The 20,900-nt window shown below is 42.6% G+C and overlaps 1 protein-coding gene across 3 annotated transcripts in view; it reads right to left on the minus strand.

Annotated features, from left to right (window-relative positions):
- Positions 1–476: 476 nt before the first annotated feature.
- LOC107387365 (pre-B-cell leukemia transcription factor 1) overlaps positions 477–20,900 on the minus strand; it is a 105,305-nt gene continuing 84,881 nt past the window's right edge. Inside the window, exons 6-10 of one of the 3 annotated variants that reach the window (XM_015962299.3) lie at positions 15,744–15,879; positions 12,770–12,929; positions 8,803–8,915; positions 5,126–5,215; positions 477–701 (exon numbers count right to left, since the gene is read on the minus strand). In XM_015962299.3, the coding sequence (XP_015817785.1) occupies positions 609–701; positions 5,126–5,215; positions 8,803–8,915; positions 12,770–12,929; positions 15,744–15,879 (592 nt within the window). In that variant the 3' untranslated portion in view covers positions 477–608. The remainder of the gene's footprint in view (positions 702–5,125; positions 5,216–8,802; positions 8,916–12,769; positions 12,930–15,743; positions 15,880–20,900) is intronic. The other 2 variants (XM_015962300.3, XM_015962301.3) reach the window with 2 other exon arrangements.

Genomic DNA, 20,900 nt, shown 5'->3' on the forward strand with positions numbered 1-20,900 from the left:
TTTCTCTCATTCAAATTTTCACTGGTTTTTGTTCCGTTACTGGGTTAAATACTGAAAATGGATGAATTAACATAATACAGATGTTTGCTTCAAGATAACACAAGATAAATTCATGATCGAAAATCCACCCCAGTGACTAACTTTGGCACTGATGATAAATAAAAACAACCGGATATTGGCTGTGTGGCGTGAGGTCATCATAACATCTGTGAAGAACCAAAGCTTTTATCATGTGATGTTTCAGATGGAGGTAGTGAAAACGTTTTCTTTAAGGGGGGGGGGGGGGGGCGAGGGTGTGTGTGTCTGTGAGGTGGGGGGTAGTGGACTGTGATTTCATGATGTCAAGAGGAAATACAAAGAGGCAACATTGACATCAAGTGGAAACTGTACAAACTGTGGAGTGAGGACATAGGTTCCTCCACAGGCTGCGGCGGTGGTCCAGATAGGAAAGAGTGTTTTTGTCAGCGACGCTGGAAGCATCCTCTCTAGACCCCCAACTGCATCCCGCTGCCTCACATCATGTCCTGGTTCTGTGAGATGAATTAAAGTCTCAGCTTTGAGAGATACAACTGGGAGGGGAGTGGAGGTGGGAATCAGGGGGCACACGATCAGTTGGAGGTGTCGGAGTGGACGCTTCCGGGTCCTTCTGTGGGTGAAGTCACTGACGAGGGGGTCGGCGCGTCCGGCCAGCCACCGTTTGCCTGGCAGGAACAGAACAAGATAAAAGCAAAAACTGAATTATTCTGAAACACGCTGAGGTGTTGCGAGTACAAATCCTAAGGTGGAGTAGACATTAAAAAAAAGAGACTCCATCATTTTTCATTTCTAGGGTCTAGTTTCAGGATGATACAAGTATGGTCAGGACACTGATGTATGAAAAATAAGTTCACATGCAAAATTCCATGAAAAGACTGTGGAGATGTTGCACACAAAGCATTTTTATGATGAGTGTGATGTTTTTGACCCTCGTTATTTTTTTTAATGGTCTGTTTGTGAAAGGAGTGCCGTGGCCCCACATATCACATCTTGGCGGACCAATGTGCTTACATGTTTACTAGCTCTTGGCTGTCAACATGTTTACTGGTTTAAAAGCAAGACATTAATCAGTGAGCTCCAGGTTCTTCGTTGATTCCCTCGTGTTATTATGCGTTAAATAAAAAAGTACCAAAGAGCTGTGTGAAAACAAGGTCCATCCCATGTTCTCACAGCTGCAGCTTCAGCAGCGGGAATTTGAAACGCCCATTTTCCGTATGACGTCCTCTAGGACACGGCTTCACTGCTTCAGTTCCTTGAGGTTTGCAGACATTCAATTGAGCTGAGGTCCAGACTTTGATGAGCCGTAGCAACACTTTGATTCTTTTCATTTTTAGCGTCTCTACTGTGGATGTCTTTGGGGACATTGTCATGTTTTACGGCCCAGTTTGGGTCAAGCTACAGCGGTATGATAGATGGCTTCATATTTGACTTTAGAAGATTTTCCAGAGGAGTTCATGGTGGACTCGATGGCTGCAGGGTGACAGCAGCCAAACAATCAGCCCTCCACCACTGTGGCATCACCAATATGAACTAATAATGCCATTATGATGTGGTCATGACTAGGGTTGTCACAGTAACCGGTGTAGCGGTAAACCCCGGTAAAAAAGTTGACAATCACGATAACCGTCTTGTTTAAAAAAAAACTATATTATCTCGGTGGATTACCGTGGCTGCGGTGTAGACGTGGTGACCCTTACCAGCCACCGTATCATCTGCTGAAGTTGCCGGCGGCACATGCGCACTTTGTTGTTTACAACCAAAACTTTCTTGAAGCTAAAGCTGAAATAATGGCCAAAGGAGGAGACGGCAGCGCTCAGGAGGACATTTTTTATCCCTCAAAGAAGACAAAGTGGGAAGTACGGGCATCTTTTGGATATCTGAAGAATGCCGAGGGACAGTTGATAGAAGACGGCTATCCTGTTTGCAGCACGTGCAGAAAAAGTGTCTGTGAAAGGCAGCAACGCTTCAAATCTCATGACACATCTGCGTGACCATCACCCACAACTCTACAGTCAACGCAAGGCAAGCTAACATTAGCGTTTTAGCTAAAATGCGTGATCCGAGGATTTGGGTTGAGGGAGAATGCAACGAGTCGCTATATAAAGCAGCCGCAGCGCCACTACCTGCATATAAACCGTGTCACGGACACCGCCATGTTGAAATGACGCTATGCATTACGGGGCTCCCAGGGGCAGATAAGAGTTGGTCTCTCTCCGAGAATAATTATGAATTTAACAAAGATTACTGCCTGATGACATTTTCCCAAATCTGCAAAGCTCACTGGAAGGACACAAACCGAGGATGATATAGGGTTTATTACTCAAGTAAGGGTAAAAAAGTATCTGATTAGAAGGTTACTTGAGTACTGAGTATTATCTGATCTAATATTTTTTAAATGATGACATCAAACAGACAAAAAATAAGAAGTTTTGGGCAAATATTGGTATTTTAAAGACTAAAGGGGAAATATATACACAAATTGAGGACAATATTTTCCTGATATACAGGGTTTATTTAGTTTCCTGAAAATTTAACATGTTTAAACAAATACCGCGATAATACCGAAAACCGTGATAATTTTGGTCACAATAACTGTGAGGTAAAATTTTCACACCGTGACAACCCAGTGCATTATGGGTAAAAAATTTCCAATTTTGTTTCATCTGTCCAACAAAAATCTCCTCTAAATGTTTATTTGAATTCAACTTTGCAAACCTAAATCATGCTGTCATGTTATTTTGAGAGAGAAGACACTTTCTCCTGCAACCCTCCAAGTCATAAACAACAAATCATAAAGGTTGCATCACTATCTAACTGCCCCATCATGAACTTTAACCTTTAACCAGCATGGGGATGCCTATGGAGTCCAAGATGGAGCTAGTGTTTTATTTGTTTGTCATTTTTGTAATACTACGGCAGATGTTGGGATATCAATTTCTGGAAAGACAGCCAACTGTCTTAAATATTTTTTTCAATAATGAAATATATTTCTGTACACATAGATGGACTCCACACTGTTTACGGTTTAACTTGAACCCTTCTGAGACTGGGTGGCAACAGTCGCTTCTGTGAGGTAATTCCTGATGTTCTTCCTCCTTAGCATTGTGTAAACACACACACACCTTTGCTCTGGACCAGCAAACTACAAATCACCGTTTGCTTTTTTAAAAGAGCTCCCACTGATGATGACCAGCTAATCCTGGATAACCGCTGTCTACGAAAACTTTAAAATATGGCTGTTAATGTGGCTATAATTATTAAAAAGGCATGAATTATCTTTTCACTTACTATCTGCATGATTTTTAAAGAAAATATCTATTAAAATATTTTTTAAGCATTAGTTCTTGGAACTGTGCCTTAAAACAACACAAATTTACATAACATTAAATGACTTCAGCATCTGGGGTTCCCTTGTGTGTAATAAGTATCACAATATAATAAAAGCTTGGGAAATCTAGTAAAGTAATTACAGTGATCCCTCGCTACTTCGCGGTTCGTTTATCGCAGATTCACGACTTCGCGGATTTTTTCTTTGGAGCCTTATTCAAGGGAAATTTGCCGATTCGCAGTATTTTTCTATGCGAAATATCAAGAAATTCCTGTTGTTTTCACCAATTTCATCATAAAATGCACTTTTTTTAAATATTCTAACATTTTAATATTAGTGCCTGTTTTAGATTAAGTGTTCTGTACATTAAAGGGTGGTTTGTTAACAGTACTATGTAAAGGGAGGGTTTTAAAAGTCTGAATACTGAATACGTACCTGATAAATAAATACTGTAAATATGGCGTCCCTACTTCGCGGATTTTCACCTATCGCGGCCAGGTCTGGAACGCATCTACCGCGATAAACGAGGGATCACTGTATGTACTATTTGTATTTTAAAATGTTAACATTATTCAGGAATAAGTAGCACGATTGCCTAAACACCGTATCACATAGAAATGAACTGCCCATGGTTTAGCAAAGAGAAGTCAAGTGAAGAGCAAAAATCCCCGATTTACGAGCCGTTGCTACATAAATCACAGCCCAAAGTCCTGGCAGACAGATTCCTGCTCCTACATTATGCATTGTGGGGCTTTTTACAGGCTCTAAAAGTGAATAACACGGCGTATTGTGGCAGTGTAGGACGTGGTAGAGCAAGCAGGCGTCCAAGGAGAACTGCATCTTTGAGGTCAAAGGACTGAGAAAGAACAGGGCCTGAATACATTAGCGGCCTCTCAGGGTTAGTGCAGCTGGCTGCAGCATGCGCTCCGAGCAGCCAGGGAGCCGATTTGAATACACAGACATGTTTTTATGCGGGAGACATTTCATCTGATTATCATATGGCCAGTGAGGCACGACGGCGACAGCGGAGGAGCACAGCAGTGGCTGTGACCGTCCTCGTCCTCTCAGTGTGGCTTGCTGTCAGGACCATTACTGTGGCAGGAACATGATCTGAGCAATGTGCTTGGATTGCTGTCCCAAGTCCACACTCTGCTCTCCTTGTGTCTGTCTTATCGATTTCCCCCTTTACGACACGGCTTGTCGCTGTGAATTTCCCTACTGTTTGCCGCCGCCAGCTAGCAAGCCCCCCTTCACCCCCAGCCCCCACTTCCACACCCAAACTCTGCTGTAAAATAAGGAAAACAAGATGGGAACACACCCCTACGGCACACGAGGAGGGCTTTCCAGCAGTATGGGAATTTATTTTTAGCGAGAGCATGATGTTGCCTCCTGAGAAGCCGTCTCTGGCTTTGAGGCTGCTAATTATGGGTCAGGTGGGCTGAGGCATTTGAAGTCTGTCGAATGAGGTGTCACCTGTTTGTTGAGCCCTCTCAGCGGCCGGCCGTACGTGGCTGCAGGTGCCTGGCCTAACCTGATTGAATGTGACAGAGTCAGACGGCGGCGCTGTGTGTGCGTGGCCGGCACCACGCCTGTGTTGTTGGACAGAGTGCTGCCCGTGGCACGAATGAAACAGAAGCAATCAACTAGGTGACCATGGAGCTGAGACAAGTCCCACTAAGTGGCATTCTGAGCCCTATGGCTCCAAAATAATTGGTAGGGAGAAAAGGACGAGGAAAGAAAAAAAAAAGAAAGAAAGCTTACATTGATGCCCTGTGGACTGTACATCTGGTTGGCTGTGAGTCCTTCACTATATCCGCCTGTCTGACTGATAACATGGCGAAGAGTATCCACCTGAAACATCAGACAAAGCAAGGTCAGAGTGGAAGAACAGAGAGGAAAAACAAAAAAGAACAAACAACAACAACAAAACAAACACTCCTCTCAGCCGAGATCGCTGCTCGTTATCCTCTCAGAATCCCACAGAATTATCGACCGGATAAAAAACCACCAGGTGATCTAAATCAGCCACGGTCGGCTAAATGAGTCGGCAAATTTCAAATATAAAATGTGATTTGTTCACCCCCCCCCCCCCCTGTAAATATAGCACTGCCATGCAGCCGCAACAACAAATGCAAAGAACAGATCAAACTTTCCCTGGTCAGTGAAGTCACCGTCACTAACTTTAATTTAGTTTATTGTTTGTTTCCACAATGCACATAAACAAACATCAACACAATGTCATTGTAACAGTATAGGCAGCGTAAGTCATGCCCATCTAATTCTGGACCAGCTTAAAAAAAAAAGCAAGTCAACGGGGCTTTAAAAGCTATTTTCTAATCCCATTTGTTGTGTGCCTTGGATTTCACATACGGCGTCCGTTCATTTTAGAGACACAATCCTTATTTTCGAACGGGGGCTAAAGTTATTTAAGGTTTTGTGTGAAAAGATGTCCAGAACTACAAATGCGCATCTCCAAATTGACGTCATCAAACCAGAAAAGCAGAGAAAAAATGGCTGTAAGTTCAGCGAACATGCAATCCTTCCTTCAGGAGGAAAAAAATCACCATAAACCTGACTATTTGGTAAGTAGCATCTATGCTATATATAAGCGAGGTGCCGACGTCCGATCTGTAGTCATAGTAATTACGAAGTTTTACAAGTTGATAAATCTCAAAGTCCGTGACTGGCGTGGTCGAAATACCCATCGTTACTTTTCATTTAAATTGAAGTACAACATACTTGTGATCCAATAAGGCAAAGTGGATTAGAAAATAGGGTTTTAGCCCCATTGACTTCCATTCATTGTATCGTTCTTCCGGAGACCCATGAGCCGACCAGAAAGGGAGGAGACTTTGGCGCCAGGGTTTCATTTGATCTGCTAGCTTCTTCTTGGATGCATGTTACAAGTCACTTTTACTCTACTGTCTGTCATTAAAAGTTATTTTTCCAAGCCTAGGCCCTTCAGGCAGCTAGCTACGTACATCTGGTACAACAATAATTATTTACGACTTTCACAAAGAAGCACACTTCAAAAAAATCTGTTGAATTTCAAACCGCTGATCACCTACAGATTTTTTGAGCAAATATCTGAAGGAAAAACTTGAAATAGTGACCCTTGAATCTAACGTGCGCCCACTCTAATGAAAATCGTGTTTTTTCGGTTTTTAACATGTTCTTGGGGCATTTTATGCTACAGGACACATTTACATACATTTAAGCTCAAAATTGCATTTCTGAGTATTTCTGCATTCAAATTGCTGTGAATCAGCAGCAGGCAAAGAAATTCTGTCTACAACTTCTGACTTCCAAGCTTCTGTCTGAGCTCCTCCTTCACTCCACCTGTCTGATTCTGTCCTCTACCCGCTGCACTGCTCTGATCAGCTTGTGTGCGAGCAAGCGCGGTCCAACTTTCTAAACTAATATGAAGAAAGCCTGGATTCGAACCTGCTGCCTGTAAGTCGGGGGTGTGCCTTACTAGAGTGTACCTGTCCTCCGAGCTAACGGCTTTGCCCACAACCCTGAGGTACATTTTTAATGAGCTACTGCCACTGTGTAGACACTACCGTATTTTCCGGACTATAATTTTCTCCGGAGTATAAGTCGCACCAGCCATAAAATGTATAATCAAATCAAATCAACTTTATTTATAGAGCGCTTTCACAAGGCCAGAATGGACAAACAAAGCGCTCTACATCAATAAAATGCAACACAATAGGACAGAGATGTGACCATTAAAATACATTAATAAATCCTTTTAAATTCACTAAGAATTCCCTGTAAAATACCGTAATAAATCCTATAAAAATACAATAAGAAATCCATTTTAAAATACAGTACAAAAACCTGAGTGCCAGTTCACAGTCCATATCCGGCCTACTTCCCCCAACTTCAACGTCCAAAAGCAGAAGAAGAAATAAACATATATAAGTCGCACTGGAGTATAAGTCGCATTTTGGGGGGAAATTTTATTATTTTTCTTATAAAATCTGAGACCAAGTGTTTCACAATGCAAGACAAGTACCGGTAACAATAAAAGAATAAACAACGCGGGCGCAGCAGAGCGCCACAGTCTCCAGCAGAGGATGGCGGTGTTTGAAACCCTCCCAGCAGGACAGGGGAGTTCATTCCTGGGTCGGAGACGGCTCGCAGCAGTGCGCCACAGGCTGCAGCAGGTGATGGCGGGGCAGAGGAGCTGAAACGTGGGCTGGATCCAGTGTGCAACAGGCTCCGGCAATTGATGGCTGCGTGTTTTTAATTCCCTGCGGGGCAGGTGAGCTGAAACCTGGGTCGGATTCAGCCCGCAGCTGCGCGCCACAGTCTCCAGCAGGTGATGGCTGTGTGCTTTTAGTTCCCTGCGGGTCAGGGAAGCTCACTCCTGGGCCGGATCAGGTGTGTAACGATGCGCCACGGGCTCCAGCAGGTGATGGCTGTGTGTTTTTAGTTCCCTGCGGGTCAGGGGAGCTCATTCCTGGTCCGGAGCCGGCCCGCAGCAGCGCGGTATAGCCTACATAATTTGGTATATAAGTCGCTCTGGAGTATAAGTCGCAGGACCGGCCAGGTTATGAAAAAAAGTGCGACTTATAGTCCGGAAAATATAGTAAGTCCTAGAAAATGGCACAGGTTTTGTGATGTTGGCTAAAAATAGCAAAATCATAGTTTAAAGACCACTGAGAACTATTTAAAACAGCTAAAAAAAAGATGATTAGAGTGGGACTTTAAATTGAACTTTTTATGGTTGTTTATATTGACAGTGGGTCCAACTCAGCGTTGACTGAAACAACACAGTTGAATACATCAGTAAGAGACACTGCCACCACTATGAAGTGCGTTGTCCCAACTAGGCCCCCTCAGTAAAAAAAATCTAGATACAACGCTGCTACCATAACAAATGAATACACCAATAAATGTAAAACAGACTGAAGCATGCGTTGATATGATTACAATTTATTTATATGTGACTCAATAGAAACATCTAAAATCATAAGTAAGTATAACACATTTTAGTTGAAACAGAAAACTATCTCGAGAAAATTGAACATTCAGGAAGTTCAAAAACTGATTTTTAAGAAAGTTATAAAAGCCAGATTTTTAGACATTTTATCTTATTTTAGTCTACAAAGTAAAGCTTAGCAAAGCTGTGTTTTTAGAGACTAATTTGTTTAATGTTTAGAATAAAAAAAGACAAAATATCTATTTATGAGACATTTTTTCACTTTCTTAGAAATCATTTTTGCAGTGTAGAACGAAATCCCAGACTATGATTTTGTCATTCATGCAGTAGATGGTGTGTTGCTGGTTGAACAACACTTAATCTTACTAATACTTTTTGAAGAAAGCTAACAAAAATAACCCTCCGCTGATATAATTAGCTACATTTCCCATCTGTGTGAGTGACATTGGCCAGGATTAGGAGTTCCACTCTCTGCTTCGGTCCCTACCTGCGACTGCACATTGGCTCCCACCTGAGCCCCCTGGTACGAGTCCCCATTGAGAGACTGAACGCTCATGAACAAGTCCCCGGAGTTTGACATGTTAAAAGAGCCAGCAGAACCTGAAAGGAGACAGGGAGCAGTGGAATCACAAGGAGGCAGAAAGCCAGCAGGCGAAGCAGGTCGGTCCGTTGGACCAGCATGCACATGTTAGAGAGCAGATTAGATTAGAGCAGCCAGGAGGAAACTACGCCAGAGCACATAGAAGTTATTGTTTAAGACGACAGAAATATGTAGATGCAGACATGTCAGGAAGAAAAACCATTAAGAAGAAACTGTTCAAGAATGTGAGAAATATTCCCGATTTGCTGTCTTATCAGGCATCAAATGCACTTCCACTTGGTTATTTACAGAGTAAGCTAGGTGGATTATCACTGATAATCTGAAATCATGACAAATTAAGAGAAGATTTATTTTCAACATGATTTATCCTGATAGACTTACAGAGTGAAGTTTGGCATGACTGAGTTGGACGTATTAGACCAGGCTAGGCCTTGTTCAAAGACAGCAAAGAGAGAACTTTCTCAAAATGATTTTAAAAGATAAGTCTGGCACTTTTCAATCATATAAAAATAGTTATTACAGTTAAAAAGATTTCATCAACAAATGTTCATATTTTTGTCAAACTAAATACACCTTAGATAACAGCTTTACTATCTTATGTTAATATTTCCTTCCAGATATTCATTTTGCCAAAAACAGGAAAGGAAATTTGTATTTGCTGATTATGTTTTTGTTGATGCTTAATGGCAAAAGATCTTATATCCCTGGAAAGCCTGATAAAGGATTGTGCATCTGTGGAATGAACAACACAGTTAATGTGTGGATATTGGCCAGAAATATGTTATTGGTGGCCAACCAGGTATGGTCACTCTGGTACAGAATGTCCTTTAGTCAGGAGCCAGTCACACACCTGTGACTAGAACACACCTGAAAGCATCTGCAGCTCAAAACCCAACACCAACAGGAGAATACTGCAGGGGGCTTTGGCACATTTCCAGCAGCACGGGGATTTGTGTCGCTCTTTCCACGGATGAGAATAACCGCTTAGTTGTTTCTCAATACAAACGTGAATCATCAGGAATTCCAATGAGATTTATTATTATAATCAGTTACATCAAAGCAAAAAGGACCAAACACAGATTTCATTTCTTCCTGTGCTAAACTTAGAATATGTATTTTTAACAAATACGTTACTTGTGAGTAGAAAAAGCTACAGCTCCAATATCAGAAACAAGAATGTGTTCAGAATTTGCACCTTCCTCCACTGTTAAAATTCTTGCCAAGCTATAAAAAAATATTATTCTTTAATGAAGGTTTCAGATTGTGAGTTTTTACTAAATTCAGAATGTTTTTTTATTTTTTAAAGACAAGCAAGAGCTGCAAAAACATTTCCAGCTGAAAAGCTGAGAAGGGGGCACCGTGATTATGTTTGCAACTCCTTTTATAAATGTAAAATATTGTTTAAACGCTTTAATGGAATTGGTATTATTGCTGTTTCTATGTACTGTGGGGATAAAAAGAAGATGGCAGACACCAATTGTGCAAGCTGTCCTGCTTAAAATTATTAGTCCATACTTTTCATCATGTACATCCCAACTGAAACAGAATTTTATAAAACAAATCAGCAAATCACATTTAATTATTTAGTTTTTTTTTGTATAACGGTGCAGAATATACGGATTTAGCACCTACAATTAAGCAGGAATTCTGTCCCTCACAGACCTGTTATTTCTTCTTTAAGAAGCTCCTCCATCCTCCACTTGTTACCTGTATTAATGGCATCTGTTTGTGCTTATCTGTCTAAGACACCTGTCCACACCTTCACACATTCAGAATCTAACTCCACTGTGGCCAAGACCACAGAATTAAGGACACCAGGGGCAAGACTGTGCATATCCACACAGAACTGGAATGAGCAAATCTACAATAGGGAAGTAGCTTGGTGAGAAGAGATTAACAGTTGGAGCAACTGGAAAATGGAATAAATCAGAGATGGGAATTGTGGCGTCAACAAGTCATCTTCATGCCGTGTTTTTGTTCTGCTCAGCAACTGAACCAGGCTCATTCACTGTGCTGATGGAAACTGCCTGGTTTAGTTGCTGAGCTGAAGAAAAACACGGCATGGAGATGACTTGTTGATGCCACAATTCCCCATCTCTGTAATAAATACATGATCACTGACAATATTCCTCGACATTGGGCTCACCTAATAGGGCACAAATGATCTTTAGAATGGTGAAATATCCCAGAACTACACAGAGGGCAATAACAACGATTACTATTGCTAATACGCTACACTGTCATGGTTTAAAATCCTGCAGCGCTCCAAAGGTCTCCTGCTTAAGCCAGCACATGCTTAGGCCTGTCTAAAGTTTGCCAGAGATCATCTGGAAGATCCAGAGGAGGAATGGGAGAATGTCATGGTCAGATGACCAATACAGAAATCTTGGGTGTAAACACCACTGGCCGTGTTTGGAGAGGGAAGAATATTGATTTTCTGCAAAGGCGACAAGATGACTGAACCCTATTAAGAAAAGGATGAATGGAACCATGTATCATAAGATATTGGGAATAAACTCCTTCCATCGGTCAAAGCACTGAAGGTAAATCATTGATGGATCTAGCATGATACTGATCCCAAACACACCCTCTGGGCAACAAAAGGGTTGCCACGTAAAAAGCATTTCAAAGTTCTGGAGTAGCCTACTCAGTCTCATGACCTCAATCCAATGGAGAATCTGTGGAGAGAGTTGAAAGACTGTGTTGCCCAGTGACAACCCCAAAAAATCACAGCTCTAGAGAAGATCTGCATGAAGGAATGGGGCAAAATACCAGCTACAATGTATGCAAACCTGGTGAACACTCACTGTCATCTATTGGGCCATTCCCATCTGTACCGGGTCGGCCCGGGCCGGGTAGCGTAGGTTGTTTACATATCTGGGTGGCCTGGTATTTTTCCGGGCCAACCAAGGCTCATTCTCAGCCCTCTTCTCGAGGGGGTCTGCTTCAGGCCGACCAGGGCCAACACGCCCACTGCTGACAGCAAATTCACACCTTCCATTAGAGCAAGCCTCTGATTGGTGGGTAGAATCAGCCCACATGGGCTTAAGGCAAGGATGTGTGGAATCAACCGGGCCAGGCGGGGCCGACTGGGGCTACCCGGCCCGGGCCGACCCGGTACAGATGGGAATGGCCCATTAGGTTACATTACATCAACACATATTGAGATGAACTTTTGTTATTGACCAAATACTTATTTTCTGCACTAATAAATAATTTGAAAATGATACAAAGAATTTTCCTGGACTTTTGTCTTACATTCTCTCTCACAGTAGACGTGTACATATGATGAAAATGGCAAACCTCTCATCTTTTTAAGTGGGGCAAACCTGCACATTTGGCGGCTGCCAAATACGTTTGTCCCTCTGTATGAAATAAAAAAAAATGCACTCAAGCAGCATGACCATCAGTATGATAAATCCATTGTTGGTTTGATCTTCTTTCTTACATACAGATTCTCACCAGACTTATCTTTTGAATGTAGTTAAACGCTATGGTCAATACAGAGTTTACATGGAGAAAACTGTTTATTTAGACCCAGAGAGAGAGGACAGTAGGACATGGAGACTTGGCACGGGGTTCCAGTTGCCTAAACTCTGACAAATCTTTGCCCTGGATTAATCTAAAGCAGTAGATGTACAGTTGTTCTTATTAGGGGAAATATGAAATGTTTTTATGATAATCGCATTGTTTTACCAGGATGTGGGCATGTTTATTGTACATGGACTGCCTTCATGTTTTTTTCCCTTAACAAATCACAGCATCAGCACTGAAAAGCTTTAAATGAACTGCATGATGCACAGAGAGGAAGGTCATGTCTAACCCTAGCAGAGTCAGGGACTTCCTGTCTCACCTGCAGAGTTTGGAGTGGAAGGTGAATTTGCTTGGCTTCCATGTGAGGATGCATTAGCCGCATTCACGGCAGTTCTCGCAGCGTACATGTTGGCTTCTTCTTGGAACTTACCAATGTTTTTCTTGTATCTGATTCTTTTATTCCCAAACCAGTTGGAAACCTGAGTAGAAAAACAAGAGGGAATAGTTTACTCCTCCAAACATGTAACCACACAAATCTTCTCATTAAAAATTTTTATATATGAGTATCAGTGGCTTTGTTTAGCTTATTGGGTCTTTAATGGCACGTGAAACGCTGTGGAAAGCCTCTGTCACACGCAGCAGCTACATAGACCGGTGCTGTGAATCTGCATTAGTAAAGGAATAGAATGATTGCCAATAACAGTCTCATTATGTCACCATGACTGCAGCTATCATCAGAACTCACGCAAGCACCAATCAGTCAACTTCCGCTAGCACCCATTAGGGCTAATGGACTCCCTAATGATAAACAACATTAAAATGTTTACCAAATCAATCCTGCAAAGTTTGTAATTCACCGAGTAGGTAAACATTCTCCTTTATTGTAGCCTAGAAGCTGAAAGTCCACAAATCATGGCGCTACCTAGCAACTTCCTCAATCAAGCCCAGCTGCATCCTCGGATCATTTGGGGAAAATTAATGAAACCAATTGAGAAAACAAATCCATTCCCAAATGATGGATTCAAAACACACACGGGTATTTACCTTGGTGTTGTCATTGGTTTCCTTTAAAATTAAGATCAAAACAACTTGAGTTGTTGAGAGTGCAAGATTGTTTACTGACTGTCGCCCTTCAAGAACTAAACATCTGACATAGTTTTAGCTGTTTGATAAGTTCCTGTACACACCGACGTAGCCATATTACCCCTGTCCTGGAACATCTTCACTGGCTCCCTGTCATTTCAGAATGCAGTTTAAGTTACTGACTTTTGTTTTTAAAGCACTCAATGACCTGGCACCTCCCTACCTCTCTGCCCTTCTCACATTTATATGTGCCCACCCGCACGTTGAGGTCGGCTGACCTTTTGCTGCTGTACACGCCGCGGATGAGACTCAAATCGCGGGGGGATCGAGCATTTGTGCATGCTGCCCCAAAGCTATGGAACTCATTGCCCATTGGAGTTTGGCAGGCTCCATCTCTGGCGGTTTTTAAATCTCGTTTAAAGACCCACTTTTATACTTTGGCTTTTAGACAGTGACTCTTAGTGTTTTATTGTATCATTGTTTTAATGTGTTTTTAGTATTCATCATGGTTTATCTGCCTTTGATTGAGATTTTTATCCTTTGTTTTAGCTCCTTGTAATGGTTGTGTTTTGTTTCAGCCTGTGCAGCACTTTGGGCAGCTCCCATGCTGCATTTTAAACGTGCTATATAAATAAACTATGCTATGCTAACTATGCTGTAAGATTTGCACGAAGCCAAATTGGGGATGTCCCTTTCTGATCTGAGGATCAAGGTCCTGATCACGGCATTTTCCATTGATCAATGAGAGTATCTGACCAGAATTGTCTCCTAAACTCTTGTCTACATTTGATTCTTTACATTCTTTATATTTCTAATAGACAAGTAAGTCTAACAACACACACACACACACACACACACACACACACACACACACACACACACACACACACACACACACACACACACGTGTGTGAATAAGCACCATAACATGAGAATAATGATTGGAAAACAATGTTGGCTGGCTAGAGGTACGCATTCACAAACGAGAGGTTTTGCTTCCAGCCGTAAACGCTGTGTCCTACGAGAGAAACACTCAAAATTACTACTTTAATCAAAGACAAAATAATACTGTCTGAATAAGACATCACATTACCAGGGGAGGGGTGAGTGCTCCGTGACCGTATTTGCGTTCAAAGGCTTGCTAAGATTCGCTAAAGCAGCTTTAAGACATCTGTAAATCGAGTGGAAAGCTGATGGGACTGATCTAACACTGAACTCAAAGAAGCTATTCTTGCTTGTCCAGTGGGTGCCATTCTACCAATGTAACAGCCAATAAACTATTGGTTCGTTTGTGTGCAGGGCTGCTTCTAATAGTCATCAAAGTCGATGACTTCGGCCATGACTTATAAACCTGGAACCCCTAGCCCACCAACAGAACTGAAGAAGCCTTTTGGATGAGGAGAGAAACATCTTCATAAAACAAGAACAGAGATCCAGTTGCCTTCTTTTTTACTCTTAGGCCCTGTCCACACGTAGCCGGGGATCTGCCAAAACGTAGATATTTTTCTACGTTTTGGCCTGTCATCCACACGAAAACGGAGTTTTTTCACAAGAAAACGGATCTTTTTAAAAACTCCGGCCAAAGTGAAGATCTGCGTTTTCTCCGTTTTGGATGTCTGCGTGTGGACAGACAAAACCGGAGTTTTAAGGTCCGCAACGTCACTTTCCGCGACAAAAAAATGCTGACATCACGTGTGCGACCTGTGTTTACACTAGCCGACAGCATGGATGCCCTCAGAGCTGCGCTCGCTTTATCAATGGTCCAAGCGCTTTTTGCTTGTTTGTTTTTGCAAGCGGAATTACTGCTCCTTGCGGAAGACCACAGACGAAGGACGAGGTTAAGAACGGGGGAAGTACTGCCGCCTACAGGTCTGGCATGTCCTTAACAACGTATTTATCCAGGTACGTGTGGACAGAGTTTTTTTTAAAACGAGGTGGTGTGGATGCAAGTTTTTGGAGGGGCGGATATTCGTTCTTTGAAAAACCCGGCTACGTGTGGACTAGGCCTTAGCTGTTTACTAAGGTAGCAATTAGCATAAAAGAAGAGGAAATAGCATTGTCTGTGAATATTAGTAAAGTTAAAGCGTACTGACAGAATGTTCACATATTAGGGTGTCTTGTATCAGTCTGAAGAGCTGTTGCTGGTAAAACCCTTCCTTGTTTGTGGTTTTCCTGCAGCTGGTGACAGGTGGGCGTACTCTGCTGTGTACCTGAGCCACTGTGATGGCACACTTCTTTGCCAGCTCCTCCTTTGCCTCCTCGCTGGGGTAGGGGTTGCTGAGGTGGGAGTAGAAATACTCATTCAGGATTTCTGTCGCCTGCTTGTTGAAGTTTCGTCTTTTCCGTCTGCAACAAGAGAATCACATTAAACTGGGTCAAATGGAAGCTACATAAGTCTAAATCCAGTCATAATAATACCATGTGTGGTAGGGTAAGTTAGCAGCAATGTCCACGGCGGTCTGGTGAAAGGGCCAAAACTAGCTTTTTACATTTTTATTAATTCAGACTTTAAAGGTTCAATTCAACTGTTGCTTTTCTGTTTGTTTACTTTTGAAGGCTGTGTGTCAAAAAAGGCAACATTTCAGCTCAGTTTCCAGGTAGCTAAAAACACCGTCACACAGTCACGAAGAGTTTGTCAACAGAAAAATGTCAACCAGAGGGGACTCTCCAGAAAGCAGGTTAGAGTGAGGGAATCCTGAGTTCAGGTAAACTCCAGTTCCCAAAAGGACTGTTCGTCATTGGTAGGCACAATTCAGCTTCTGTGTCTTAGTTTCAAAGCCCTCACAAGAAGACATTTACTCCTGATTCTGCACCGATGCAATCTGAAACAAACCTGGCAAGCCACACTAAAAAGATGCATTATTTAGTCTGGGAACACTCCATTAATGGTTCTCGGTCACGGGGCGGGTTCTACCGAAACCATCTCCACATCTACTGGACAAAGAACAACGTGACGTGCTCACTGCAATGGATGTCGGTAAACAAGGCAGTCTGCTGTTGATGAAGGCGAAAATACATCCTTTTTCAAAATAAAAGACTTAAATACATCCATCTACTCCTGATGCTAATAAAGTCCAAATAGTCCAAACTTTACGTAAAAGCTGTTTCAAACGAGCTGTAAGTAAGTAAGTAAGTAAAAGTTTATTTATATAGCGCCTTTCACAGATATAAATCACAAAGCGCTGTACAACATGATAAAGATCAGGGCAAATACCTCTAACCAATAAAAACATCAGAAAAACAATAGCAGTGATAAACGTAGAAAATGAAATCATGAGTATAAACAAAGTGAAGGTGTGAACCCGAACAAAGCCATCGTTTTGAAACATTTAGGGAGGGAACGCCTGGATGAAAAGGTGAGTTTTTAGATCATTTTTAAAGACCTCTACAGTGTTAGAGAGACGGAGATTTGAAGGTAGACTGTTCCAAAGTCTGGGTGCAATAGTCTGAAAGGCCCTGTCCCCTTTGGTTTTCAGTCTGGTTCGAGGAACAGCCAGGAGGTTTTCAGATGTGGATCTAAGGTTCCGAGAGGTGGTGTGTGGGGATAAAAGCTCAGATAGGTAGCTTGGAGCCTGGTTGTTAAGAGCTCTATAGGTCAGGACTAAAACTTTAAACTGTATTCTATATTCTACCGGGAGCCAGTGGAGGGACTGTAAAACTGGAGTGATGTGACCTCGTCTGCTGGATTTGGTTAGGAGTCTGGCTGCTGCATTTTGGATGGCTTGAAGGCGTGAGAGGGAGGTTTTGCTGAGACCAGTAAAAAGAGCGTTACAGTAGTCTAAGCGTGATGACACAAAGGCATGGATGATTTTTTCCAGATCTGCAGTAGAAACCAGTTTACGGACTTTTGAAATGTTTCTCAGTTGTCGCCATCTTGTTAGAAAGCAAGCAAGAAAGAAAACAATCGTATAGCGCCTCTAGATAAAAATCCCGAAGCGCTTCACAAAAACAAAAAAATTCAATATAAAAAGGATTTCAAAACATGATTAAGATATGTTTAAAATAAGAAATAAATTAAATAAATTGTGATAAAAATGTAAGGAAAGGGAGACAGAAAATTAATAGGAAAAAGGGCAGTAGATCCTGGGAATTTCGGAACAGGTAGAAAGAGCAGAATAAGGAGAGAGTGGTGATGAAAGTCACGCTAAAGCCCGCTTGAACAAGTGTTCCACTAATGGGCCATTCCCATCTGTACCGGGTCGGCCCGGGCCGGGTAGCTCCAGTCGGCCCCAGCCTGGCCCGGTTTATTCCACACATCCTTGCCTTAAGCCCATGTGGGCTGATTCTACCCACCAATCAGAGGCTTGCTCTAATGGAAGGTGTGAATTTGCTGTCAGCAGTGGGTGTGTTGGCCCTGGTCGGCCTGAAGCAGACCCCCTCGAGAAGAGGGCTGAGAATGAGCCTTGGTTGGCCCGGAAAAGTACCAGGCCACCCAGATATGTAAACAACATACGCTACCCGGCCCGGGACTGTGACTGGCCCACCGTTGTGGATTAATCACAGCTCTTTATGTGTTTGAAACACCTATAGAGAGCTGTGATTGGCCACGCAGAACTCTGCTATGGGCTGCAGAGGTTTCAATGGAGTGTTTCTAGACCAAACTTTGCAAAGACTTTGGTCTAGTTCACTATCTGAAACAGGAGAAAAATTATAGTTTGAAATTAATTCGTAAAAGATTCCAAGATTTCCTCTGTAATCATATTGATATTAAAATTTGATCACAATGGTTCTTAAAAGGGTTAGAAAAGTCCTAAACTAAACTTCCTGAAAGCTGCAGAAGCCCTGAAATACGTTGCTGTTCAAAAGCTGCTCATCATCAAGAATTCACTTCACGAATAAAATACAAACCAGAAAGTGTTGCTCTTGATACAAATTTAAGCCATTTTATTTATGCAATTTTTTGGACAAACTAACACAAAAATTCTGTTTCATTCTTTTTGTGAGTTTTGTTGAATTTATGTGAGAAAAGTAACATTTTTCTGGATCATTGTGTTAAAATGGTGAACACAGATTAAATCTGAGCTCAGGGCTGATTTAACATATTTATGCAGGAACATGACTTAGATGTGCCGTTGCCTTTGCGTTGGGTGACCCCTCCGCCTCCTGCACCAGTCAGGTCACGGCTACTTGCATCACACGTCAAGAGGGCTTTACATAAACTTAAAGAGAAAAATCTTTTTCTGCGTATCGAGTGGCTGAGGAGATTTGTGCTGAAATCTGAGTCCCTCGCTCTAACAGTTTGAATATGTAAATGTGAACAGCTTGAGCTCCAGCAGCCAGTAGACTAATCAGCAGAGCTGAGCACGCCGACACCTCTCAACCAGTGAAAGTTTTCCTCTCTACCTCTCACTGACTACGTTTACATGCAGCCAATATCCGGGTTATGATCGGGTTAAGGTCGGTATTCGGGTTTCTGAGTTGATCAGAATAACCCGTTTACAAGCATAAATAGAAAGAGTTACCCCTAATTTGCATAACCTGATTTAAATGCGGATGTTGGGGTAGCATCAGGACGTATGGACTACATCCAGACGCATTTGGAGGCAGTTGTTCATGCCTTCATTACCTCTCGCCTGGACTATGCAAACGCCCTCCTCGTTGGTGTTCCGGACTCTGCCCTGAATCGGCTGCAGGTTGTTCAGAACGCTGCTGCCCGGTTCTTGACGGGTACACACCGACGTAGCCACATTACCCCTGTCCTGGAACATCTTCACTGGCTCCCTGTCATTTTCAGAGTGCAGTTTGTTACTGACTTTTGTTTTTAAAGCACTCAATGACCTGGCACCTCCCTACCTCTCTGCCCTTCTCACTCCATATGTGCCCACTCGCACGTTGAGGTCGGCTGACCTTTTGCTGCTGTGCACGCCGCGGATGAGACTCAAATCGCGGGGGGATCGAGCATTTGTGCATGCTGCCCCAAAGCTATGGAACTCTTTGCCCATTGGAGTTCGGCAGGCTCCGTCTCTGGCGGTTTTTAAATCTCGGTTAAAGACCCACTTTTACACTTTGGCTTTTAGACAGTGACTCGTTTTAGTGTTTTATTGTGTCATTGTTTTAATGTGTTCTTATTATTCATCATGTTTTATCTGCCTTTGATTGAGATTTTTATCCTTTGTTTTAGCTCCTTGTAATGGTTGTGTTTTGTTTTAGCCTGTGCAGCACTTTGGGCAGCTCCCATGCTGCATTTTAAACGTGCTATATAAATAAACTATGCTATGCTATGCTATGCTATATGCGTCATTTCCGGTTCTTGTTCCGATATCCGTGAAAACAACAACATGTTTCCCAGTTCGGAAGAGATAGCGACCGCGTTTGTTTGCGCTTTAGTTTCCTCGTCACTCCAAAAGTGTGGTGCTGTGCCGCGACTCGCCATGTTGCTCCCAACTTGTTGTTTACTTCCGGTGTTCTGGCGCATACAAGACGTCTCGCTACTCAAAAGACCAAGATTCCTTGCGAACAGAGCATGCGCAGAACACACGCTTTGATGGGGATATCCCGATATGCGATTATATGACCAAACATTCGGGTTAGAAAAGGGTTACCCCAGGTGTAGTAACTGGGTTTTTAAAAACCCGGTTATGAGCATATCCGGGATTTTGGCGGTGTTTACAAGGACCTGCGGAACCGGGTTATTGTGAATATTCCGGTTTTAAAAGGGCTACTGTCTGCATGTAAACACACTCACTGTTGCACCACCACATTCATTTGCATGAGAGTAGATTGGGAAGATTTGTGGAGGAGCGCGTGGCTCATTTAAATGTTATGCCTCCAACCCAGGCCTGAATGAGATTTATCCTCAAAAAATGTATGCTAATCCAAAGCACGCATCAAAGAGAACCAGCGATTTCATAAAAAATAAAAGGAGAAAGCATTGCGGAGCACACAGGGAGATGTTCATGGACGTAATTTTGGGGGGGGGGGGGGGGGGGGGAGACAGGGGGGACATGTCCCCCCCACTTTTTCCAAAGTTAAAATTTGACCCCTGCACTTTTTACCATCCAAAAACAATATTACGCTATATTAAATTGACACTGGTTGAGCTCTAGGACCAAGCGGAAAACAACCGTTTGTGTTGAAGCTGGTTTCCCATTAAAACATACTGTAGAGATACAACGTGTCCCCTCCACCTCTAAAGTGAAAATTACGTCCATGGAGATGTTATTGGCCAACACTGCTGGGTGTGCCAGTCCAAATGGCATCCAGCATGCCAACCAGCACAGCATCTGTGACACGCAGCAGAAACAGCATGTTACGGCTGTTTGTAGCCTCCTACATCAGCTATTCAACGGGATATGAGAGGGAAAGCACATGATGAAAAATTTGTGATGTACAAACATGCACACGATTAGACAAGCACACACACACAC

The sequence above is a fragment of the Nothobranchius furzeri genome, chromosome 16 (assembly GCF_043380555.1).
Source record: "Nothobranchius furzeri strain GRZ-AD chromosome 16, NfurGRZ-RIMD1, whole genome shotgun sequence".
In the NCBI taxonomy this organism is placed as follows: Eukaryota; Metazoa; Chordata; class Actinopteri; order Cyprinodontiformes; family Nothobranchiidae; genus Nothobranchius; species Nothobranchius furzeri.